Source organism: Gavialis gangeticus, unplaced genomic scaffold, assembly GCF_001723915.1.
Source record: "Gavialis gangeticus isolate Ggan-Ray unplaced genomic scaffold, GavGan_comp1, whole genome shotgun sequence".
Classification (NCBI taxonomy): domain Eukaryota; kingdom Metazoa; phylum Chordata; order Crocodylia; family Gavialidae; genus Gavialis; species Gavialis gangeticus.
Genome location: NW_017729023.1, coordinates 7,596,503 through 7,622,893, shown reverse-complemented (window position 1 = coordinate 7,622,893; position 26,391 = coordinate 7,596,503). Strand labels below are relative to the sequence as shown.

The 26,391-nt window shown below is 44.8% G+C and overlaps 1 protein-coding gene across 2 annotated transcripts in view; it reads right to left on the bottom strand.

The window, feature by feature from the left end:
• WRN (Werner syndrome RecQ like helicase) overlaps positions 1 to 26,391 on the bottom strand; it is a 197,497-nt gene that overhangs the window by 21,706 nt on the left and 149,400 nt on the right. For both annotated transcript variants that reach the window (XR_002097222.1, XM_019516772.1), the window contains exons 23-29: positions 26,012 to 26,153; positions 14,636 to 14,806; positions 14,456 to 14,553; positions 12,003 to 12,075; positions 8,986 to 9,059; positions 3,371 to 3,434; positions 2,097 to 2,209 (exon numbers count right to left, since the gene is read on the bottom strand). Coding sequence is in view for 1 of the 2 variants with exons in the window: in XM_019516772.1 (XP_019372317.1) it covers positions 2,097 to 2,209; positions 3,371 to 3,434; positions 8,986 to 9,059; positions 12,003 to 12,075; positions 14,456 to 14,553; positions 14,636 to 14,806; positions 26,012 to 26,153 (735 nt within the window). In the remaining variant the exon portion in view is untranslated. The remainder of the gene's footprint in view (positions 1 to 2,096; positions 2,210 to 3,370; positions 3,435 to 8,985; positions 9,060 to 12,002; positions 12,076 to 14,455; positions 14,554 to 14,635; positions 14,807 to 26,011; positions 26,154 to 26,391) is intronic.

The following is a 26,391-nucleotide window of genomic DNA, read 5'->3' as shown; positions in this document are numbered from 1 at the left end:
ACTAGTGGATGAATTGTGCGTTTTTGCTATTGGTTTTTTGGGGGAGGGGGTTTGGCAAATACATTGATTTGCAACTACCTAGCCTTTAACACTTGTTTTGTTAATCCTATTCAGTTTTGTAGTACAGGCAGTCCTTGACTTATGGCATTTTGACTTACGGTGATTTGCACTTGCAGGGCTCTGCCATTTACACCCATGTTATTACTTATGGTGCTGGATCCTTGCACTTATGGCACTACAGGGAAATTTACAATGAGAAAAAGAGGGCAGCAAAACAAACATCCCTGGATCACTTTCTCAAAAAGCCATCAAGTGGCCCTAAGTTTCCCCAAAATGTTCCCAAATAAGCCCTTCTGAATTCCATGACCCTGATGGTGTTCCTTCAACTTCTGATTAAATAAAATGTTATGTGATTAGTTACTGTATTGCCCTGTTTAATCGATTTATATACAGTACACTTTAGAAAGCTTTATACTGTACAGTGTATATCATTTATAGTTGATTAAATAGTTGATTTAAATATGGTGTGCATCAAGCCCTTGGTCAGGAATGTAATTCCCTATTAGAACATTGTTTCTATGGGAAAATCAGATTCAACTTGCACCGTTTCCACTTACAGTGCCTTTTCCAGGAATGTAACTCGCCATAAGTGCGAGAACTGCCTGTAGTAGCGAATGGCTGTAACACATGACTGCACATGAATATTTCTTCCCACTTGTTAAATACTTTGCCTTGGCTAGATTTCACTAACTTCATGCCACACTGCATCAGACCAATGGTCTACCTAACCCATTATCCTGTATCCAACAGTGGCAGGGGTGGATGCTATAGAGCAGGGGTGGGCAATTATTTGGGATAGTGGGTCACTTAAGGAGTTTTGGTGAGTTGCTAAGGGCTGGGCAGGGGGGGAGGAGTGGGGGACAGGGAGATGCCAATTGATCCTATCCGGCCCATGGCTGGCATAAACTCACCTTCTAGTGGAGTTACAGTGGCAGCAGCTCATTACAACAGGTGGGCAGGCGGGACGGCTACTCAGTGCACTGCACTGCACCCTGTCCCACGCTGGCCTCCCAGCCACAGTGCCAGGACTGCATAGCACCAATAGGAAGTGTGGGGGGGAGGGGGCGCAGGTGGAGAGTAATCTGCCTGGCCCAGCCCTGGCTGAGAGATTGTGGAGTGATGCAGGGTATAGCCCTCCCTCCTCAGGCTCTTGGCAGTGGCCAACAGACCAGATAGGATCAGCTGGAGGGCCAGATATGGCCCATGGGCTGAATTTTGCCCACTCCTGCTATAGGAGGGAAAGCACTGGACCAAATATATCTAGAGTGATTAATCCCCTCCCTCATATCCACCATTATTGGTTTAGAGATGCCAGAGGAAACATCTCTAAGCAATATGTTCAATAGCCATTATTAGATCCATCATCAATGAACTTATCCAGTCCCTTCTTTAACTGGTTATGCTATCTGCCTCCACCACCTCCTGTGGCAATGAATTCCGTAAGTTAACTATATGTTGCGTAAAAAGTACCCTTTGTTAGATTTAAAACTGTCTCCTGTTAATTTCAGTGGAGGCCCCCTAGTTCCAATATTCTGGGACTTGATGAACAACAGTTCTCTGTTCACTTGGTCCACACCCTTCATGATTTTATAGATCTCAGTGCTATCAAATCTCCCCTCAGCCTTCTCCTTTCCAAGTTGAAGAATCCTAGCCTCTTTAGCTCTCCTGATACGGCAACTGCTCCATGTTCCTGATCATCTTCGTTGCCATTCCCCATACTTTTTCTTATTCTACTACAGCCTTTTTTGAGATGTGGGGACAAAAATTGCACACAGTATTCAAGATGTAGGTACACCATGGATTTGTATAATGGTATGATGATCTTCTCCATCTTGTTTTCAATTCCCTTCTTAATAATGTTCAACATTTTATTGGACTTTTTGGTTGCTGTTGCACGTTGAGCTGTCACTTTAAAACTTTTTAAATTGTCTACAATGACTCCAAGGTCTCTTTCCGGAGTTGTGACAGCCAATTCAGAACCTAATAAAGAGGTCATAGAATACCTTTAGGTGTATTTTGAAAAGCAGAGGCTTTACCTGATCTTGGCCATGTCCACTAATATTTTATTTGTTGCCAGCACAGCTGGAGGAATGAATTTCTCATTGGCTAACTTTTGTCTGGATGCCAATAGCTTGCTGTAGAGAATAGTCTGTGAAGAAGAAAAGCAGACTATGAATACATCTGAAACTATTTTAAAGAACACCTTAGGTTAAATATCACAACTGAGTAAAAAGAGAAAGTCAGAAACCACTTAAAAAAAGTACAAAGGCAACACTTCAGGACATTATAATCTCCCAAGCAGGATTACAGTTCAAGGCAATTTCTTAAGAGTAAAAGCATAAAAGTTATAAAATTTATGCCCCAACACATGATGTTATAACAGCACTATGAAATCTGATCACTGATCCCAACAGCTGTGCCTCCTACCATGCCACAGGATTTTTGGTCTCAGCCCTGAGATTACACTGGAACAAGTTAAAGACTGGTACAGTCCCAGGACAGGACCAACAATCAGTTGCACCAGTCCCAGAGCCCCATACACCAGAATGTCTAAAAAACTTCATGTGCAGTGCAGCGGCATGCATATTTTTAAGGTCGCAGCATGTCAGGTCCCTGAGGTCCAGGAGAGTTTCCTCAAACCTGGGGTGCCCATGTACCGAAAATATCAGAAAACCATGTGTGCAGCCAACCTGCACATGTGGTTTTTAAAGGTCCCAGTGCACGGGGATCACAGAATCAGGGAACTTCTCCCCAGTCCCAGAGTCTTTGTGGCTGGAACATTTCAAGTGCCTTGCTCTTGGCTCAAGGAAGTCAACCTGCTACGCTGTGGCAAGCCCTGAAGCTCCCTAAAACCTGGCACTCTGGCCCATCTGGTGAGCTCCCCTTGACTTGACACCCTGAAAATAGCAGGATGCAGCTCCATGCATAGCTGCCAGAATGCTGACAAGGGGGAAGTGTCAACCAAGCCCTGTCATGCATCTTGCATCAGGCTGTAGGGCAGGGACCATGTCACAAATTCAATTTATAGAGTGATGGAAACCAGCCACAAAAATATCCCATACATTTTGTGGAATAATTTTGTGGTTGATTTCCCATTTTGTCACAACATTAATTGCATGAATGCACAACTGAGTTACTATTTAAGATGCAATTAACAGGTTAATTGCGTCTTAAGTGGACTGTCTGCCATCTTAACAGCTCTTCCTCTGGTTGTTTGCAGGGGAACAGGACTGGTTTCTAGGAGTATGTTAGATGTATAGTTTAAATTGATTTCTTGAAAAAAAATCAGTTGAAGCCTCTAGTTACTTACATGCAGTTCCTTCTCCTTGGCTGAAACAGCAGGTTCCAGGGTATCTGGTGACTGTGCCACAATACTATTACATTAAAAAAAACAAAACCCAAAACAAACAGGTTATTAATTTTTCCTATTAGCCCAGTGTATTCATTCATTCTTCATGAAGATGTGGGAGGCAGCAACCTTTGTGTTGAACAAAACTCATCTGCTCCCTGAAAGAATAATATGAGTCCAGCACAATGGTATGGCGCCCATGAGTACTGGAAATCACAAAGCAGGAGAAACAACTTCAGGAACCATGTGGAGAAACTTGAGAGAGTCCAGAGAAGAGCCACTTGTATGATTAAAGGCCTGTGAGGAAAGGCTGACATATATGGGACTCTTCAGCCTAGAAAAGAGAAGGCTTTGGGGGGATTGGGTGGCAACTTACAAATATATCAGGGGGGAGCATCAGGGGCTAGGTGAACAACTATTCACCAAAGCGCCCCAGGGGAAAACAAGGACCAAGTCATAAACTCCTAGAACAAGGCTTCAGACTGGATATAAGGAAAAACTTCATGGTTCATGTGACCAAACTCTGGAATAGACTCCAAGTGGGGGTGATAGAGGCACCTACCCAGGAGATCTTCAAAAGGAGACTAGATACACACCTTGCTAGGGTTATTTGACCCCAGCAGTCTTTCCTGCCCAGAGCAGGGGGGACTGGACCTGATGATCTCACAAGGTCCCTTCCAGCCCTAAACCTCTGTGAATACTCCCAGAAGTATTCATTTTGGGCAGGACATTTCTCCTGGTTCACTGGAATGCAGCACTACCCAGAATTGTTACCTCAGTGTCTTTATAAGTCAGATGGTCTCCTTGGAACTGTTATGATGGCATGGTATGATGCAGGGGTGACTGACCTGTGGCATGAGTAGGAATTTACCTAAGTCATGGCGAGCTAAAGGGATTTTTGTGGGCTACTTAGGGCATATTCACCAATTTCGCAGTTTTTTTGCTGTGACCCCACCCCTTACCACTGATTGGCTGAAGGGACTCAATGGCCTTGCCCCTTCCTCGCTACTGATTGGCCAAGAGGGCTGTCCATCATGTGCTCCCGCCCTTTGCCACTGACTGGCTGATCTTGGCTGCTCCCCTTTGTACCAGTGGCTCCTCCCACACCCTGGCAGCCTGTGAAGCTGGGTCACAGCAACTATGAGGACTGCTGGCTCCCACTGGGGAGCCAGCATTTTATTTTTAGTAAGGTTGGGGGGCTGGTATTTCACTGATAATGCCTGATTTCAGTTTCCGTGAAATCTGCAAAATCACAAATTAAGGAGGTCCCTATGCATGAGTACCACAAGTGACATGGACAGCCTGTGTGGCACGTGGCCAAACAGGGAGAGGACAGACAGCACAGCAGCAGGTAGGGCAGAAAGTACAGGAAGACATCAGGCAGGGAGCAGAGGACAGAAAGCAGGTCAGGAGTTCAGGCAGGGAGCAAAAAAGAGAGCAGCAGGAGAGACAGAGGAAGAGGATCAGAATGGTACTTGGGGACGTTGGACAGCTAATTTGTGGCATGCCAGCCAAAATGGTTGGCCCCCACTGCTGTGATGCATGCCCTGTCTGCTGACAGGGGAGGTCTTGAAGATGAAACTAGTTAGTACTCCTCTTTGCCTGATCCCCCCACATGCTGCACTACACATCAGGGATGTAATATAAAATCCAAGCAGTCAGGAAGACTAGATGACATATGGGAACAAGCACAGACCTTTCTGACCCAAACTACACTTGATCTGAGCCTTCAAGACGCTGAGACGCGTAAGTACATGTATATGTAAGTACAAATATATGTATAAGTACATACTACTTATACATATAATTATATTTATTATTTATTCCATACATAAGAATAAGATAGAATAATTATAATATATACACTATGCTATAAAAGGTGTTAGAGATGCACTGATACATCAGTCCCATATCAGATTGGCACCGATATACAGGAAAATTGACAGTATTAGCAATCGGCTTTTCTTGGCTGATGTGGCTGATAATGTCATTGATAAATGCACCCACGCACGAGCAAAGCCACAGCCGCAGCGCAGCATGCAGGCAGCTGGGACCACAGCTTGGCAGTGTCCGGCTGGTAAGTCTGTTGTGAGGGAAGGGAAGAGGCATGAGGGGAGGCAAATTGAGGCCCCAGCGGTGAGGGACGGAGTGGGGCTCTCCTGGGGGGGTGCCAGGAGGGGTGGCGGCTCCCACCACTGTGCACACCCCATGGAGGGCATGGGGGGGTGTGCCCCTGGATCTGTGTGGGGTGAGGATGAGCTGCCACTGCGGGCTGAGGCCGGGCCGCACCAGGATCTTCCCAGCGGAGAAGCCAGGCTGGACTGCGTTTGGGGTAGGTGGTGGTGGTGCTGGGAGGGGGGCTATGACAAATTTTGGGGTGACTGCAGCCCCCCTCCCAATGCCACCACCGCCCACCCTGAGAGCAGCCTGGCCCAGACTCCCCCCTGCCAGGTAGAGCCCAGCAGAGCCCTGGCTTCAGCCTGCAGCAGAAACCCACCCTCACCCCACACACAGATCTGGGGGCACACGCCCCCCCATGTCCTTCTGGGGTGCATGCAGTAGCGGGAGGTGCCCCTCCCCTCCAAACACACGTCCCAGATGAGATGCTCACAGCTCTATCCCAAGCCCTTCCCTGGCTGGGCAGTGCCTACTCCTGCTGCAGCCCCACTCCCTCCCTCACCACAGAGGCCTCGATCTGCCCTCCCCCATGCCCCTTTCCTCCCCCAACCTATTCCCCCACAACAGACTTACCAGTTGGATCCTGTTCTCCAAGTTGCTGGGCCACATATTGGCAATCAGATCAGTATCAGTCGATATGGCTCTTTAAAAATTGGCCATCGGTATTGACCCAAAAAAATTGCCATTGTTGCACCCCTAGAAAGGTATACTTACACTATAAACACACGCGCATGCACACACACAGTATACTTATGAAAGACCATCATCCAGAGGCTTTCCCAGATCTCCTCTTTTCTACACCAGGACCACATTTGCATTAGAGAAAGACTGTTTTATAAATATGTTTTCTTTCAAAGCCCAAATCCACTCATATCATTGTGCTGTCCTGAATAGAAAGGGAAAACCATTTAAATAAAAAAAGGTTAATAAAAATCATGCTCTTTCAGGAGAGTCTTGTCTATGGCATGGATGTCTAATTCCACCTCAATCTGTTGTGGCCCGGAAAACTGGATTAGCATGGGGATGTCATCTGGGGTTATCAGTGTTGTTGTTGCTGTTGTCCTTGTCAGGTGTTACTGATGTGTTGTCAGGGTGTGAAGTCTCAGGAGCTGTGGTGTCAACAAGTCACAGCCAGGAGATCCCAATGCTAATCTTGTCTTAAAGAACAACCACAAGCTTAGTTCAGTGACAAAGATTCATCCAGGTTTATTGTCTATAAGCACAGCCCTAACACATTTTGGCCTAACAAGCACATCAGACCAGGAGCTAAGGCATTTGTATCTGTGACAAGATAGTCAACAAAACACCACTCAGGCTCCCCCAGGCCACTACAAAGTTTCTCTGCTTTCCAATTCTCTTTTTATACAATGATCAGAACAACTAGGTTTCAGATAAGATGTCTGTGTGTATGCCATATACAAACAATTGGGACCAGTATTGTATTCATAGAAATGTAGGGCTGGAAGGGACTCCCAGAGGTCATCCAGTCCAACCCCCTGCCTGAGGCAGGATCATCCCTGTCCAAATCATCCCATACAAACCAGATTCTAAACTCTACATACGACTACCATCAACCTTGACACAACCCAGACCTAGTACCCTAGCCTGCCACAAGTAAAGCAGGGGAACCATGGCAGCTAATGTCCTGTGTCTCTGAAATGTTGTCAGTTTATGTTCAAGCAATCCCAGGTAGAGGGCCACACCCCCACACTACAGAAAAAGGTTAAAACCCCCACAGTCTGTACCAGTATGCTCATGAGGTAAAATTCCTTCCTGACCCTCAAGTATCATGATTGGTCTGACCCCAAGTGGAGGAGCAAGACCCTCTAGCCAGGAACCTCCAGCTTTGGTCCCAGCAAGACATTGGCGCACTGCAATCAAAGTTCCAGCCTTGGCATTTCTGTATTTTGCATTTCATCTGTATCTTGAACATCTTAAACTGTCCTGTAACATGGGCTTGTTTCATATTTTGACCTGGGTGTTTCCATTCCAGCTTTATCATCCCGGTACTGGCCTAGCCTACCTTGTACCATCATCTCTCATTCCCACCTTTTGGCAGAAGCGCACATCTAGCCCACATGCCAAGTTTTGTGTACGTGAGGAGTTCATGCATCAGTCAGGTTTGCCTAGTGAGGCCTACTCTTGGCCCATGCTCTGGCCAAGACTTTGTGTGAGCAGCATATATTGAGCAATACTCTAGCAAAGCCTACAGGAGAGTTATCCGTGTACATCTGTAACACTATAACTGTAAGCGTAGGTTTATGGTAGCATATTCCCCTGCATAGACAAGCCCTAATTCCCTATTATTTTAAAAATATTTGTGTGTCCTTTTTGAGATAAAAGGCAAACCTGATTTCACTTCACTTGTATCTTCTCCAGACAGGCAAAAAAAATGAAAAATGCAACCTATATTCCTCTCAACCACTGTATGAAATATACAATCAAATTTCTTCTGACTCTGGTAAACAGCTTCTCTTTTTCCTAAAAACACATTATGGAAGTGACAGGTACAAACAATTCTTATATTTTATCCTGACCTAGCAAGAAATGAATCACATTTTAAGTTGTCAAAAAAGAGCCCCTAAGTAAAAGTGAGGTCAATAGCAGAGCAACCTGGAATAAAAAAAGCTATTATATATTGCTTTTAGTTAATATTTGTTGTTAACTTCCCTTGAGTGTGAATTTAAAATACTACTAGTGAAAATGTATTTTTGCTTTAAGCAGTAAATGATAAATACATTTATTTGTAAATATGAAAACAAATAGGTTTTCATAGGTTTGAATTTGTGAATTTTGTTATTCAAAAAACAAAGCATAAGAAATGATATTTATTACATCTTATTTTAATACAAAAATAAATATCCCATTCCTGTTAATCAGAAATAGATGCATCTTAAGGTCACTTTTAACAAAAATAATGTAGCGTATGTCTAAGAGTGATATATGATAGCCTCTTATCTTTACTCCCCTTCGCAGCCTAAACTAACTTGTAATTTGTGACATTTTATCATGTAATGCAGGGCAAAGTTGCTTGATTTACTCATCAATTAAGTGCAACAGAAATTAATCTGCTCTTTTATTGTAGAGTTTTAATGATCGACTAAAGTATAACAGGCTTTTTAAATATTAAAGGTGAGTACATAGCTCATATTGACAGTTTGGTACCTGATTACTGCATATTCAACCCAAATGTGGCTGGAATTTGCAGTGTTTATTTTGAGACACTGATCTAGATAGAGACTGACAAGAAAGAATAATTTTACACCATAAACATGTTTACTTCCTGGCTCCTGCTCCCTCCCCCTAACAGGTGCTTTAAAAATACTAGCTACACAATAGATAAAATAAGGTACAAATAAAGAAATAGATACCAATATAAATAATTCTGGATACTCTACCTGTTATTTGAGTCACTACTTCTTGCAGAAATTTTACTGACTTCTTTGTGTGAAAACATTTCATGCAGTTGTGACTGTTTTAAAAATACAAGAACACCAGGACAGAACATCAGATATGATATCCAGTTTCCCCAGTACAAATACTAACAGTAAAACATCATTTAATATTTTACACAACAATTTGATTGCAAGAAAGAAGGGTCCTACATAGAGAAAAAAGTGCATATGAACTTAATTGTTTCTAATTACAAAGCCTACAGCACAATAGACAAAATCTTCCTTCCTGCAGCAATCTCTCTAGCCTATTACCATAAACTGTGTATGAATACAAAGAGACAGCAGTAGATACAATAATTTTAACTAGAAAATAGGTCTAAAGTTTAACTTCAATTGCAGCATAAGTGGAATTTATAATAAACAGCAGTTACTAGAACCAGTGAGCAAATATTTTATTCAAACAGAAATCACTATTAGTAAAATGTATCTTATGTTGAAAACAAACTGAGAAATGCAAAGAAAAAAGAAGTTACCAAATGGACAGGTGTAACTTTTAACTGTTTTAAAAGGGGGAAGGGAGAGGTGTTGCTCAGGAGCATGCATCAGCTGTTCTATTTGCACAATCCTGTAACAATACAAGTTAGCTGAACTGCCCTAGCTTTGAGCCTGAAAGAAACAGAGTTAAAGTTAGAAGGGATTTTGCTATACTTACATCACCGCAAAACCATGCAGAAGTAACAACTGCACTGTAACTGCAGATTCTTTGGGAAGGGTGGCGCACAAACCAGACTTAAATAACATATCAGTATTCTTTGATAGCTACACAACTGTTACAACTGTTTATTGCCTACTTGCCAGTAACTAGAGTACTTCAAGAAGCAATATCTGTACACCTCCTCACTTGCATGTGGGCACAGCCCTTGAGTTTCTGGGGGTTTTTTAAGCTTCAGTAGTACTTGTAAAGGCCATGCTAGCACCTTCAGAGGCTTAGAAATAGGTTCCCTGATGACCTACTCCAGAAATTTTCCAGTTGTTGAGGTCAGACAGACTGATCTATAAGTTTTCTGGGATCCTCCTCCTACTCTTCTTAAAGATGGTCACTATATTTGTGCTCTTCTAGTCAGCCATTACCTCACCTAATCTCTACAAGTTCTCTCTACAAGTAATCAGTGCCTCTATAACTGCTTCAGTCAATTTCTCGAGTACTCTTAGGAATGAACCTCATTTATCCTGGTAACAAAAAATCTAGCTTCTCCAGGTAATCTAACTCAGGGGCTGGCAACCTATGGCCAGTGGAGTCACTTGACCTGGCCTGTGGACATGAGGCTTCAGCAGCTAGATTGACCCAGCCTCGGTTGGAGGAGGGTAGGTGCTAGGACCCAGCTGCTGCTGCTGCCAGTTTTTCCCCAGCAGCTGCACAGGAAAAGTGCCTGCCATCACATCTTTTCTCCATAAAGGTACAGGGAGAGTGTCTGCAGCTGGTGTTTGTCTCTGCAGTTGGGGGCAGCGCTTTGCAGCAGGCATTTTTCCCTGCCTTTGTAGGGATGGAGTGTCAGTTGCAGGTACTCTCCCTGTGCTGCTGTGGGGAAAAGCAGTAATATCAAATGCTTTCCTTGCTCAGCCACTGGAAGAAATGGTGGCAGTTGTTGGGCCCTAGCTCCCCCCTACCTGGCACCATCCCACCTCTGAGCCAAATGGGGTCAGTCTGGCCCATGGCCTAAAAAGGTTGCCAACCCTTGATCTAGCCTGTCTTTCTCCTACTCCTTCCCTATCCATCCTGCCAACTGCACACTCATCATCCAATAGCTGACTTTATTTGTGAAGAATGAAGGAAAAAAGGCCTTAAGTAAGTCAGCCTTCTCCACGTCACCCATTAACTAGATTGCCTATACTTTCTTAGTCTTCCTCTTACTTCTGACATACTTGTAGAATGCTTTTTATTTCGTTTTGCATCTGTTGCTAGCTGTATTTCAGTTCATCTCTTGCCTTACTAGACTTCTCCCTGCATGCCAAGTCCTGATGGAATGCACTTAAAGAGTGGAAGGAGAGAATGCCTTTCCAGTATATGAGAGAGACCTATATAGCCAGAAGCCATTGGGAGGAAACAGCTGACTTTGAATATTTCAGCTGCGACCAAAAATAAGAGCATAGGAACCTTCTGAAGCAAGGGTGTCAAACGTACAGCTCGAGGAGCCCTAACATTTGGCTCATTTGGTGCTCCCCATTAGTCTTGGGCTGGAGCCATATGCTACCTATATGTATGGTATGCACTGGATCAGACCCATGCACTGCACATGGGGCAGCACATGCTGCATGCGGTACCTTTGCTGGACTAGCCCTATATATTGTATCTGGCATGTAGGGCCAAGTTTGTGCGCCTGATCTGGCATGTGGACCAGCCCCACATCGCTCATCCAACCTGTACAATGGCCCCACACTACTCATCCAGCCCAGGGGCCTAATGGCCACCTTTATTCTAAATGGCTTGGTCCTGCACAGATAATAGGCTATTCTCTTTACATCCAGACTACAAAGGGGCCTTAAATCATGAATCATGCAACTTTCACCAAAACACTCAGTAAAAGACTGGTGATGAAATCTGCTGACTAATGTGGAAGTTCAAAACTTTCAGCAGGAAACTGGACTGAGTACAATGGATCATCTGTTTCAGAGAAAAGGTCATATATGGAAGATTTGCCATTAGGCTTAAGACCTCAGTAATTCATGTGGTAGCACTGATAAGACTCTTATGCCACAATGATGGAATAAGTAGAAAAACGTCTTTTATTTTAACACAATTTTACATGATCAGAATACTTCAGTCAGTAATGCATCAATGATTTTGCTCATCACACACCTGACAAGTATTGTACAAATTATTTATATATCCTGTAAGCTGCTTCACTGTGCATCTTAAGTCTTTAAATATCTGGAGACTTTAGAGTCAAGCAAAAAGAGCTCTCAGTCCATTACTAAACAAAGAACCAGTCTATAACACACAACATTTTTCTGTAACAAACCTTTGTCACCTGGGTCTTCGTTAACTTCATGTTTGATGAATGCTCCCCAGAAACCAATAGCGTTTGTCTGGTACTGTAAGAAAATGGACTCAATCTTATTCAAAGCACAAAGAAATCACTCGTAATAGTAGGCTGTCAATGTAAAATAAAAGCAGAATTGATACATGTCTAAAAATTAGCATTTCCAGAGTATTTTCTTCTGCTAAATCTGGAATTACAATTGTTTTAGGGGGAAAAAAAAGAGGAATAACAAGTATACTCCACTTCTATGCATATTGGATAAGTGCATAACTTGTCTAACCGTGTCTAAATGAATTCAAGTCAGCATAGCCAAATGAATTTCATCTCAGGGTCCTGAAGCAACTGGCAGAGGAGATCTTGGAGCCTGTGGCAATGATTTTCATGAAGTTGCAGGAAATGGGCCAGGTATCAGAGGACTGGAAAAGGGTCAATGTAGTATCCTACTTTAAAAAAAGGAGAATCTGGGGAATTACAGACAAATTAGCCTCACCTTAATACCTGGGAAGCTACTGAAGCATATCCTAAGGAAGGCCATTTACAAGCATCTGGAGAAGGAAAGGCTGTTCAAAAGCACCCAGCATGGATTTATGAAAAACAAATTGAGTAAACAAATGTGATCACCTTCTTTGAGAAAGTAACTACTTGGGTGGATGAAGGGAATGCTGTGGATATACTGTATCTGGACTTCAGCAACAGTTTTGACAAAATCCCACACAACCTTCTCACAGATAAATAGGAGAAACGTGGGCTGGGCAAAACTACTACAAGGTGGACAGGTAACTGGCTCAACAGGCAGGGGGTGCTACACATGGTCCCAGGCAGTCTGAAGACCAGCTCCCACAGCTAAGTATCAGGGGAGATGGGGAGGGAACTGAGGCCCCCATAGGGAGGGAGGGAGTTGGACAGGACAGGGGCTGGGGTTCTGCCCAGCCAGGCAATGCCTGGGACATGGGGCCCAGGGCTGCAATGTATGACTGCTGGGCCCCAGCAGGGAGAGGGATGCAGCCATGGATGGCTCGTCCAGGGGGTGGGGCCAGCTCCCCACTGCTGCATGCACGCGTAGGGGGCAGGGGGAACCTATGCCCCCCAGATCTGAGTGGGGCAGGGGCAGGGCAGACTCCCCACTGTGGGCTCAGGCAGGGGGTGCTGCTTCCCACCCCTGTGCACACTCCTAGGGAGCAGACCCATGCCCCCAGATCTGTGCATGAGGCAAATGTGGGCACATGCTGTCTGCTTCAGGCTTGGGCTTCCACCCTGCTGCCCTCCCCTGGGGCCTTCACAGTACAGTGTGTACAACCTAGCACTGCAAAGAATAGCAGGGCCATGCACGAAAGCTGCTTGCTGCTGCAAGCTCCGCACTGCCCTGGCAACATGTCCCCTACGTGCAACCCTATGCTGCCACCCTGACTGGAGCCACACCTGCAGGGGACACATCGCCAGGGCAGTGCAGATCTCACAGTGGTAAGTAGTTTTCCTGTGAAGCCCTGCCCGCTGCTCTTTGCAGCGCTGGGTTGCACATGCCAGGCTGCGGAGGCCCTGGGGGAGGTAGCAGGGCAGAAGCCTGCAGTGGGCAGCACGTGGCCCCTGCCCTGCGCATACATCTGGGGGGCATGGATCCCCCTACGCCCTGGGAGTGCACACCACTGTGGGGATCTGCGCCCCCCCCCCCCTTGCCTAAGTCCGCAGCAGGCAGGCAGCAGGTGGGGAGTCAGGGTCTGCTCCACTGCAGCAGCTGCCGGCTCCTGCCAGGGGCAGGGGGCTGAGGACCTGGGTCCCTGGCCCCACAGCTTTGGGAGCCGGGGACCCCTCTGGCAGGGCTGGGGGAGCAGGAGCTGTGTATGGGGGGTGAGGGGCACCAACAGGGCCAGGGGAGCTGTGGGGGGCCTTTCATTTTAATCATGGATTTAGGATTTTTTTTATCAGAGAATTTCTGATTTCTTTTTTATCAGGGAAAACCAGGGTCTCTGGTAATTACAGAGTCACTGGCTATTATCTTTGAAAATTCATGGAGGTCTTGGGCTGATTGGAAAAGGGCAAATATAGTGCCTTTCAAGGAAAGAAAAAAAAACCAATCAGTCTGGTCTCAATAGTTGGAAAGTTCATAGAACAGATCAAGGCATCCACATATAAGCATGGGGAGAAGAACAGATAATCAGGAACAGTCAAAGTGAACTTATCCTGAGCTCCTGATCTGCTTTGGTGACAAGGTGACAGGCTCTATGCATTGAAGGAGGAGGAACAATAGATGTGATATACCTCAGTTTTGGCAAGGCCTTTGACACTGTCTCTCAGGTCATTCTCAGAGGCAAGCCAAGGAATTACAACTGCTGTCGGCAGTTTTTAGATAACTGGAAATTTTACATAACCAGCAATCCCCTTACCCCAGGGATGCTGGATAACAGAGATTTTACTGTATATACACCTGTAGTTACCTTGGGAAATGAAGTTTCTTAAGATATAGTTCTTCACTAGGCTGTAGCAGAAGGCTTTGATGCAATCCAGTTTTAGTTTTATGTAGCCAGTTTCTACCCTGTGAAAGAAACACAACATTTTTAAGAAGTTTTGATTGTTAAAAGAAACCTCTGGCCTGAAGATTTTACAATGAGAATTACCTTCTGAGTAAGCATACACATGGTTGCAAATTTGTTTCGACCAGAAACTTCTTTAAGGAATCCCTCATTAATAAGCTCTCGTCCCAATGCCTTCCACCAATTCTCTGGCCAGTGCTTCCCACAACCAAAAAGTGTGTGAGCTCGGTATTTATCTGGGAGACGCTGAGAATTCTGAAATCATTAAAACAAATTTGAGTCAGACTGCTGTATTCCTTGCACAAAAAAACAAAATGAAAACCACCAAGTAACTGATGAAGCAAAAAAAGGATTGTGAAGTTCTGTATGAAGAAAAGCTATCACCACAAAAAAAAGGAACAAAAAGCTAGGAAGGCTGCAAGCACCAGAAATATAGTGCAACCTCTCCAAATATGAGAACATCCATGTTTTCCTTAAGATCCAGTAAAAAAAGACTGAAATCCTCCTCTATCCATACTATGTGAACCATGGCAGCATGCCTCACATCTGTTACTTGAAGAGTAATTTTGTCTGTGCCTATTCATTCAATTTCTGGGCTTTCTGACAAGATTGTCAAAGGACAAGGGCCACAATTTACCACAGGCCCAGGACCCAGGGTAAGAGTGCATACAAAATTCCCAGAAACCAAGAGACTACCAAAAGGTGCCATCTCTGCTACTGGCTGGTCTGACTTAATCTCAGTTGATAAATCTGGAAGTAACATTCTTTGCTAGAATTAGGGCACTGGACCATGTCCATAAATTACCTTCACATACAGTTCTACACTGTAAGAAGTCCCTGTACACCAAGTACTTAAAACAAGAGAGTCAAATGAACTTAAAAAAAAATTAGGAGTCCAGAAATAAAAGTTCCAGGATGCCCACTCGACCTACAAGATGAAAAGCATAGGACTACTAAAGGTTTCCAGGGACCAACCAACTCCAGAGAAGTGTTGGATCTTAATCCACCCTACCCTACAACCAGAGGAGAGTCCCACCAGGTCTTAATGTAGGAACCGTTGGCTAAATGGCTTCTTGTAAAAGTAGGGGGCTGGACTCAGTAGACTAGGAGGTTCCTTCCAGTCCACATTCCTGATTAACAACAGGTAGACATCCCCAGGAAGCAGACTGCAACTGGGCTTCCTAGAATGGAATTCTGCACTACTCTCTGCATCTGCTTTCCAAAATTTAACATATATATTTCAAACAAACTAGAACAGCAGCAAAAACAAACCACTAGTTTGGTAACTGTCCTTGCCAAATTATATAGGTCACAGAAAAGAAGTTCATTCTCTTGCCCATGGCAGTCTCTGCCCCCACCCCAAGCTCCAGTTGGAACTTACAGGAGCTATATAGGTTGGGCTTAAAACCACTACCTCCAACACAAACAAGTGGAAGGCAGATTTTCAGTGTAAACCTGCACTGCTTCTAGCCCAGGGGTGGACCAAATGGTGGATTCGGCCAGTGGCCGAACTCCATTTCCCAGCAGCTCCTGCCTGTGTCGCTGCAGCCGGTTTCCATGGAGACCCCAGTAGCAGCAGCATCCTGACAATGTGGGGAGGGGATTTCCATGGAGGCCTGAATAGTGCTGGCAGGGTGCACAGCTGGACAGGCTGCTACTCTGCCGCCAGGGTTGGGATCTTGCAGTGGTGACAGCATGGTTGGGAGCCAGGGCAGAGCCGCAATCTGCTGCCTGCAAGCCACACCGCACCCCTGCCTTAGGTGCCCAGGCAGCAGATCGTAGCTCTACCTGGCTCGCTGTCCTGACCGCTGTCACCACCGCAAGATCCCAGACCTGGAGCAGCTCCCCACCTAGCTGCATGCCCTGTGGGCCAGTCTCCATGGAAACCCAGGCTCCCCATTGTCACAGCACCGCCACTCCTGGGGTCCCCATGTAAATCAGCTGCAGTGACGCAGGCAGGGGCTGCTCGGAAACGGAGTCCATTCTGAATAAAGATGTTGCAACGTGTGCAAGTAGCATTTGCTCCCTGCTTGCTCTGGCTAATGAGTAACAGGATGCATGAGCAATTGGATCGTCGTCTCCCTGGTCGTTGGGCACCGCATGGAGTTGGGGTCTAACAGTCTTGACTCGCAAGCAATACTCCTATTAAGTAGAGTCTAGTATGCTATTGGCTTGTTTAGTAAAAAAGAGCACACAGTTTATAATCATGCTGAATCATATTCAGTTTTAGGTCCATTATAACCTCTCATCCTTTTGCAGTACTGCAACCTAGTCAGTCTGAATGGAGACAGGAATTCACATGTCAGTGCCAAGATGGTAAGAAGGTTGAGAAACGGTCATTAAGTGATAGTGAAGACAAGCAGCTTATGTTTAATAGTGAAGGAGAGCCCATAGAGGAATTTAAAGAAAATGGAGACAGACTCAAAGCAATAGGTGAGGAAATTATCTTTGCAGCAGCATTCTGGATGGATGAGAGGAGGGCAACATTACATTTGTCAAGACCAGGGAAAAGGATGTTGAGTGACTGAGACACAAGATGATGAAAAAATGGAGGAGATATTACCTTTGTGGATAGATTTTATCAGTGTGGATAAGTAATGTCTGAATCAAAATAACCTGAAAGATTTAGATACAGCCTAGACATCAGACATTAGAAAGAACTTTGAATCAAAAGTTACAAGCAAAGGTAGTACTGTCCATGATGATCGAGAAAGGAGATTTTGCTTCCTGGTACAGGCTAATCTCTAAAGACCCCTCTACATGTTGCAGGTATTGTGCATTAACTGGTTAATTGCATAATTATCTTGAGATGAGCTACACATACAAACTAGTTATCACAGGATAAAAAGCTTCAACCAGCTATAAAGTTAAAGCCTGAAAATGTGTACTAACTTTATAGCTGATTGAAGCGCTCACAGCATGGCCTGTCAGATTCAGCAAATCTCTGAATTGCATTAAATACCTGGTCACAAGGACATGCAAAAGGAAAGGAAAGCTATTGAGCTTTACTTTGTACATGTACCAGGGCCTCCACTGCAGTTGGGAGCCCATCGGCTAACAGGACTCCCAGCCACAGGGATGCAATCCCCACAAGCCCTGGGGACTGTGGCTGCCATGATCCGCAAGGCTCAGGGGTGCATGAAACCCCTGGGCCCACACACGGCTCCTGGTCCTGGATGCACCTCCTGGGTGGCTACGACCCAGAGTCTTGCAGCTGACAGGGCTCTGGGTCCCAGCTGTGCCTCACAGACAGCCAGGATCCAGAGACCCCACGACGGACAGGGTTCTGGGTCTGGGCTGCACCTCACCAGCAGCCAGGACACAGAGCCCTGTCAGTTGGGGAATTCTGGGTTCCAGCTGCCCATGAAGTGCAGCCCAGACCCAGAGACCTGTCAGCTGTGGGGTCTCTGGATCCCAGGTGTGTGTGACCACTGCCCCTCTCCCCCCAAATTCCCCCCCAGATGGGAGTCCCCTCAGGAAAGGGATCTCTCAGCCATGGGTGCCTGCTTCTTGCCAATACACAGGGAGCCCAAGACCGGTCTCCCCCTACATGCATGGCAGGAGGCATGATTGTGTGGATCACACATTAGATCCAATTGCGCCATTACCTACACATGTAGAGGGAGCCTTATTCTTTCTTTCCTCCCCGTCAACCATACATGGGATGTACGCAGCAGGAGGCCTGTATTGGGAAGATGATGGGACACTGCTACCTAGGGAGCAGTTCCCCTCTCTGGGAGAATAAAAAAAAAAGCAGGCTTGACAATGGAAAGGACTCTGAGAATGGCAAGGGTGCCTCTTCCATTGCAGGCAGTCCTCGACTTAAAACGTTTTGAGTTACAACGTTTCACACTTACAACGTTTATAAATTGACACCCTATTTCAACTTTCTGATGTCAGTTTTGACTTTACAAAGCTTGATCCGATGCAATGCCACACCAGTGAACAAGTTTGCTGTGTCACCCATCTCCCCAGAGAACATCTGTCCAAACTTCCTTGATCACTTTCTTTAAGAACGCAGACAAGACTCCAGAAAAACCTGCAGCCAAGACTTCTGAGAAGAGTCCAGCTGAGAGCCCTTCAAAAAGTCCAACCAAGAGCCCTTCAAAAAGTCCAGCAAAGTCACCTCAAATAAGTCCTTCCAAATCAATATGATTGCTATTTAGAATATAAATACATTAACGTAGCGATGTTACTCATCTATAATTGACTGAGTACAAAATTCTGGGTTATTTTTTGGTGAAATAGGGTATTGGGCCTTGGTTCAGGAACCAATCCCCCATTTATAACATTGTTTCCTATGGGAAAATCAGTTCTGAGTTATGTTTCGACTTAAGATGCGGTTTTCAGGAACCATTGTGTTGTAAGTTCATACGTTGATAAAATCAACTACTGCAATAAGTGTATGTGCTTACTGAAAACAATTCAAAGAGAGCAGAATAAAGATGCCTGCTTGAACTCTGTAAGCTACATGGACACAATGAAAATTATTTGCAAAAGCCCTATATCGAGTGTACTTAAATCAACTTGCAGTGCCTGACTACCAGTGTACAGCTGCAAACTGAGGGACTAGAAAAAGAAAATTCATTCCCAATGAAGGACTTGTTTATGGAAACCATTCCCTCATGGAAGCACTGGGTTGGAAGGAACCTTAAAAGTCCTCTGATCCAAACCCCCAACAAAAATGCAGGAATGCTATATTCCTAAACTATCCCTATCAACTATTCCTCCAGCATCCACTTGAAAACCTCCAATGAAGAAGATTCTACTTCTTCCCTGCACTGTCTATTCTGCTGCCATAGTGTTCTAGTGTTAAGGAAGTTTCTCCTGAGATCTATTCTAAATCTACTGTGCTGCCATTTAAAAGACTGCTCCATGTCCTGTCCTCTGCAGCAAAAAAGAGTTGGTCTCCACATCCTTTTGACAGTATTTCAAAGATCCAAAAACTGTCATCATGTTCCTCCTCAGTTTCCTGTTCTTCAAGCTAAACATCCTTTAACAAAGGGGTCCACACCATGTTTGGAATGACCCAGCTCAAGTAAGAATGGACAGGCACTAGGACCCAGGTGCATCTCTTGCTTATCCTTTCTGCAGGATTATGGCAGCACACCTGGGCAGCTTCTGGGTTGCCTGAGTGCTGCGCCATGTGGCACAGAGTGAACTCCCCACTGTCAACCCAGGAAGCTGACTGCAGTGAAGTGCAGCCAGAACTCCCTGCTGCCTAATGCTGCCGAAGCCACGGGTTAGATCTGGCCTGCATGCTGTAGGTTGACAACCCTTGCTTTAACATGATAAAAGAGTGACTTTCTTGCCCTTCATGGAGACAGACGAACCCTATGCTAGTCACAAAAGTTTCTCCTTCACAGAAGGTACCTTGACAGGTTTAATTTCTAGGAAGAAAATAGTTTTTTCTGAGGCTGATATTTGGCCTCTCATCTTGGAATGTGATGGCTTTTACATGGCTGTCCATATTTCCATACAGAAAATAGGGGACAACTTTATAACAAAAAAACCCAAACATTTCTGTAAATGTTTATGGATACAAATTCACATACTAACCAAACCCCATTGAGAAAAAGTGAAAAAACAAAACAAAACCAAACAAACCACAAAACACAGTTCCAATTTCCCTAACATAGATTGTATTACAGAGCAGCATTCTCAGTTAAGCAAATTTTCTAGGACTGAAAACTCAACATTGTGTGTGCTACTCTGAGACATGAGATATTTTGGGTTTATTTAAAGTAGACTAAGCTAATTTTATGCCTTTTCTGTGCTAGAACTTCATGCCATCACATAAAGTAACCATCAGTAATTTTTTTGCTGTTGTTCATTTTTGCCAGTTCATTACCACAAAAAAATATAGGAGTAAATCTGAGGTGTAAATAAAATTCTTATATAATAAAGAGCTTAGTCCATCCGTCTGTCTGTCCATAACGCTCTTGGAGCACTCTGATTGGTTAGTGAAAAAAACAATAGGGGTGTGGAGTTCCACTATGATGGCAGGGATGGAGGGGACAGAGCTGGGGGGTGAGGCTAGCACCGCCAACCTCATCCCACCCTCATCCCCCAGCCCTGCTCCTCAGAGGCAGTGGAACACCCCCACGACAGTGGGGCCAGAGTTGGGGCGGGGGTGAGGCCAGGCCGCTGGAGGCAGCAGTGATGTGAGGTGCTGGCAGAGGGGGACGGAGGGGAAGGCAAGGCAAGCTTCCCCCCATCCTGGGAGGTGGTGGTGCAGAGTGGTGGGTGGCAGCGCTCAATCGTTCCCCTTACTCCCGTCATTCTTAATTCGCTATTATACGTATAAATTATGTTCTTGGCAAATTTCTTAAACTGAAAATTAAATATAATTTAATTTTGTAGAATTATAAATGTCTACATAATTTAGTTATGTTCAGGCTGGGATCTCTTCAGAGTGCATCCTGTAGATCAATACCTGGCTGCAGAAGTGGTGTAACCTGCAGGGCTCTGGCTTCTTCAACCATGGGATGTTGTTCTAAGAAGGATTGCTGGGAAGAGATGGGATCCACCTGCCTAAGAGAGGGAAGAGCATCTTTGCAGACAGGCTTGCTAACCTAGTAAGGAGGGGTTTAAACAAGGTTTGCCAAGGCATGGAGCCCAAAGCCCTGACACAAATATGGAAGAGGGAAACCTGGAAGAAGCAGAAGCAGAATGGGGCAACAGGGAAGGTGGTCTCATACTTCCTGAGAAATCAGGGCAATTGACTATTTACCTTAGGTGCCTATACACGAATGGATGGAAGCTGAGAAACAAGCACGAAGAACTGGAAGTCCTTGCACAGTCACAGAACTATGATGTGATTGGAATAACAGAGACTTGGTGGGATAGCTCACATATCTGAAGCAGTCATGGATGGGTCCAAACAGTTCAGGAGGAACAGGCAGGGGACAAGAGGAGAAGAAGTTGCACTTTATGTAAAAGAGATGTATGACTGCTCAGAACTCCAGTATGAAACTGGAGATAGGCCTGTTGAACAAGAATGGTTTCTACAGGTAGCAACAGGAGGATCAGGGAAAGTATGGGCCCCTTACTGAATGGGGGAGGCAACCTTGTGACAGAGGATGCAGAAAAAGCTGATGTGCACAATGCCTTTTTCACCTCGGTCTTCCCAGGCAAGGTCAGCTCCCAGACTACTGCACCAGGCAGCAGTTTGGGAGAAGGTGCGCAGCCAACAGTGAAATAGTGAAAATAGTGGTGAAATAGTTAGGAACTATTTAGAAAAACTGGACATATACAAGTCCATGGGGCCATATGGGATGCACACAAGGGTGCTGAGAGAGTTTGCTGATGAGATTGCAGAGTTATTGGCCATCGTCTCTGAAAACTCATGGCAACTGAGAGAGGTCCCAGATGATTGGAAAAGGACAAATATAGTGCCCGTATTTAAGAAAGGTAAAAAGGAGGATCCAGGGAACTACAAACCAGTCAGCCTCCCCTCAGTCCCCGGAAAAATCAAGGAGCAAATCCTCAAGGAATCCATCTCGAAGCACTTGGATGACAATAAGGCGATTAGGAACAGTCAGCATGGATTCACCAAGGGCAAGTCATGCCTGATCAATCTGATTGCCTTTTATGATGAGATGCCTGACTCTGAGGACCTGGGAAAACTGCTAATGTGGTGTACCTTAATTTTAGCAAGGCTTTTGATATGGTCTCCCACAACATTCTTGCAGGCAAGCTAAGAAAGTATGGGCTGGATGAATGGTTTGTAAGGTGGACAGAAAACTGGCTGGAGCACTGGGCTCAGAGGGTAGTAGTTAATAGTTACATATCTAGTTGGCAGCTGGTATCAAGTGGAGTGCCCCAGAGTCAGTGCTGGGGCTCGTTTTGTTCAGTGTCTTCATCAGTGACCTGGAAGATAGCACAGAGTGCACCCTCAGCCAGTCTGCAGATGACACTAAGCTGGGGGGAGTAGTAGATATGCTGGAGGGTAGGGCTAGAATTCAGAGTGACTTAGAGAAATTGGAGGACTGGGCCAAAAGAAATCTCATGACGGTCAACAAGGACAAGTGTGAAGTCCTGCACTTAAGATGCAACAATCTCATGCACCAGTACAGGCTGGAGGCTGACTGGCTGGGCAGCAGGTCTGCAGAAAAGGACCTGGGGGTTACAGAGGACAATAATATGAATATGAGCCAACAGTGTGCCCTTGTTGCCAAGAAGGCTAACAGGATACTGGGCTACATTGGTAGGTGTGTTGCCAGCAGTTCAAGGGAAGTGATTATTCCCCTCTATTCAGCACTGGTGAGGCCACATCTGGAGTAATGTGTTCAGTTTTGAGCCCCTCATTACAGAATAGACATTGACAAATTGGAGAGAATCCAGCAGAGGGCAACAAAAAGGTTTGGGGGCTGGGGAACATGACATGAGAGGCTGAGGAACCTGGGCTTACTTAGGAGAAAATAAGACAGAGAGGATTTAATAGCAGCCTTCAACTACCTGAAGGCAGGTTCAAAAGAGGATGGAGCTGGACTGGTAACAGTGGTGGCAGTTGACAGAACAAGAAGCAACTGTCTCAAGTTGTAGCAAGGGAAGTTGAAGTTAGATATTAAGAAAAACTTTCTCACTTTGATTGTGACGATTTAGTTGGGGAAGGTCCTGATTTGAGCAGGGGGTTGGACTAGATGACTGCCTGAGGTCTCTTCCAACCCTAATTTTCTATGTTTATATATTTCAATGCACTTTTTGTTATAGTTTAATGAATGTATATTTAAAGCTCAAGGATATCTTATATTAAAAATATTATATTATAATAAATTATTCCACAGATTATATACTCTAAAGACATGCAATGGATTTTATTTAAGTTGAAAGACTGATCAATTAAAGAAACATCTGCATTATACATGTAGAGATGTAGAACACAGCAAAGTTTACATCTATAGTTTTCCTGGTTATTGCCAACTAAATCAAAGTATTTTAACAATAATTAAATGAAAAGGCAATTTTTCAAACAATAGTATTCTTAAACTTGAGAACTTTGATTAAAAGGATTCCACACAATTGGCTATAGAGATTTTTGCATCTGGAATAGCTCATAATAAAATGTACTTTAAAGTATCATATTTTTCTTTGTGTAACAGGAGTGGTATAAAATTTCAGTCAAGGCAACTTCTTAATTTGGAGATTCCCAAGACGACTTATTCAATAGTGGAGACTGACTCAGCTTTCAAACAACATTTGAAATCTGATCTCTCCTGTGACCCACCTGAATTCTGTCTAGGAGCCCATCTGTACTTATTTGTTATACTGCAAGGTTAAGCCAAATTAAAAGACAATACAATACTTCACAGACTGCACACAAACACTTTAGATAGGCCACTGGAAAAATGTATACAAACATACAAAATTTTTATTTTGATGTAATAAGAATGGCACGCTCCATCTATTTTTCTACATTTAGCTCTGTTGTATCATTTTTTTTAAAACTCCTTTAGACATAATTTAAGAACAGGAGCATCTTAAAACAGCCCCTCAATTCAGTTTTACAGATGCAAAGTTTTTTCATTACCAGTCAAACTGCTTCTTAAGGTGGTTTTCAACTTTCAAATTAAAATCTTCTAACTTAAAATAATAGTACAGAGACATAGGAATTGAGAACCTGACTATTAAAACTTTAAGGCCCATAAGCGTATAATTCTATTAGATGTGTTAGTGCTAACGTTTTTAATCCATGGCTTTCCTAACACAGGGAAGAAAACTGCAAGCATATTCAATAGGGGGTATTACCATCTTTACTTGAATATAAGACAAGGGTTTTTTCTCCAATCAACATGGGGGAAAAAAACCCTCATTTTGTATCTGCATATAAGGAAGCCACATTTAATACACCACCTATCTCTGAACTGCTGCTAAAAGCAGGATGTGCTCAGTAATGGAAACCAACTATGAAGCTGATTAAATCCAGCCAACAATGAGCATGACTATAAAGTATATGGCCTTATGGGCAAATATGCTGATGGGAACCTACCACAAGGATAGGTTAATGCAACCTACCTGAATAAGACATATGATAGTGCTCACTGACAGCAGTCCCCCTCAGCACCAACTCTTTCCCAAGTCATGGTGAGCCATGCCATCACATACAAGACTTTAACCTAAATGAGGGTCAGCAACACTTTTGGGCTGAGTGCCCAAAAAACCCACAACCTGGACTTGAAAGATATTGGCATGCCAGGGGTGGATGGCGGAGTAGCCATAAGGGGCCTGATCTTTGTTGTGACAACGCAGCCCTGGCCATTTCTGCACCGTGCTCCCTGAGGTGCATGTGCAGCCGCTGCCAGCAATGAGCTGGGTCAGGGCTCTGGACCCCAGTGGAGCTGCTTGCCTCCTTGTGGTTGCCTGCTGCAGGCAGCCCAAGCTCTGGGCAGCCTCCTGCATGTCTGAGATGGAGGCTGGGCTGCTCACAGCAGGGCTCACCATCTGGTATGAGCAGCTTGGGCTCCAGGCAGGCCCCTGCCACCTGCCATGGAGCCCAGGCTGCTCACAGTGGGCAGCTGTGAGCCTGCAAGCAGCTGTACAAGGGTCCAGGGCACCAGCCCGGTTCGTTGCTGGCAGCAGCTACATGCACAACTCAGGGCGCACAGCAGAGAAGTGGCCAGGGGCAGTGCAAACCCAGCTCTTTCTCTGCAATGCGCCCCATGGTACATGTGCAGCCACTACCACCACAGAGCCAGGGCTGCTATCAGTAGGCTCCTTCCCCACTGTGTGCCCCAAATGCACGTGCAGGCATCACCGGCCTCAGAGCTGGGCCAGGGCTCTGGACCCCAGTGCACCAGTTGCAGCCTCCCACAGCTGCCTGCCACATCCAGCCTGGGTTCTGGGCAGCTGCTGCCTGCCACAGAGCCTGGGTTGCTCACAGCAAGGCTCACGGCCTCCCACCCTGCTACCTGCTGCAAGCAGCCTGGGCTCCGTGGCCAGTGGCAGCTGCCCAGAGACCAGGCTGCCTGTGGCATGCTGAGCAAAATGGCCTCATGTGCCACGCTCTGGCATGTGTGTCGGGGGTTGCTGACCCCTGACCTGATCTAACTTCCTGGGCCAGTAATGGCTGAGAATGCTGAATTTTTAATCTTTAGAACAGAGGAGTCCAAGAGAGTATGCTCCTTTGGGGCAGGGACCATCTCTTTTTCTTATGTCCTTAAAACTACATGTGGTTTAATTTCTTGATACCAATACAATACAAATAGTAAGAAAGAGCACCTCCAAAGTTAACACCCGCTAGTGTACACAAAGTGCTCCTGAATGGCTCCAGAAGATAATTGTCCAATCCTCCCTCCAGAGAAAGCTTTACCACACCATAAAGCTGGAGTCTAACAGGATTAAGGAGACCACTACTGAAAATACAGCATGCCTGCTTTTTTGGGACCAAAGAGGGAAGATTATTAAAAATCACTTCTCTCTATCACTAAAATACAAACAAGGAGTTTAAACCAAACTTACAGATCCTCGAAGAAACAAAATTGGAACACCAGTTCCAAAATTCTCATCTAAGGCACTCACTGCAGACATCAGCTGGCATGCTTGCTGCCCAAAATCCTGCAAATTACTTTCCGTCTCATCTGCAGCTGTGAAGCAAAAGGTTCTAAAAACATACAAGAAAACAAGCACTAACTGCAAGGCACTAAGCAGTAAAAAATAAGTAAAATAATAAAAATATATTATAATGTAGTTCTATACAGTGACTTAATATTCAGTTGAACATTTTACATTTGAACTTGTTATTAAATATATTTTAATTAATATTCGTATGTACCATATTATTCTAATTATAAGTTCAACATTTTCAGGTTCATTTTTAGGAAAAATAGTGCTTCACTCCT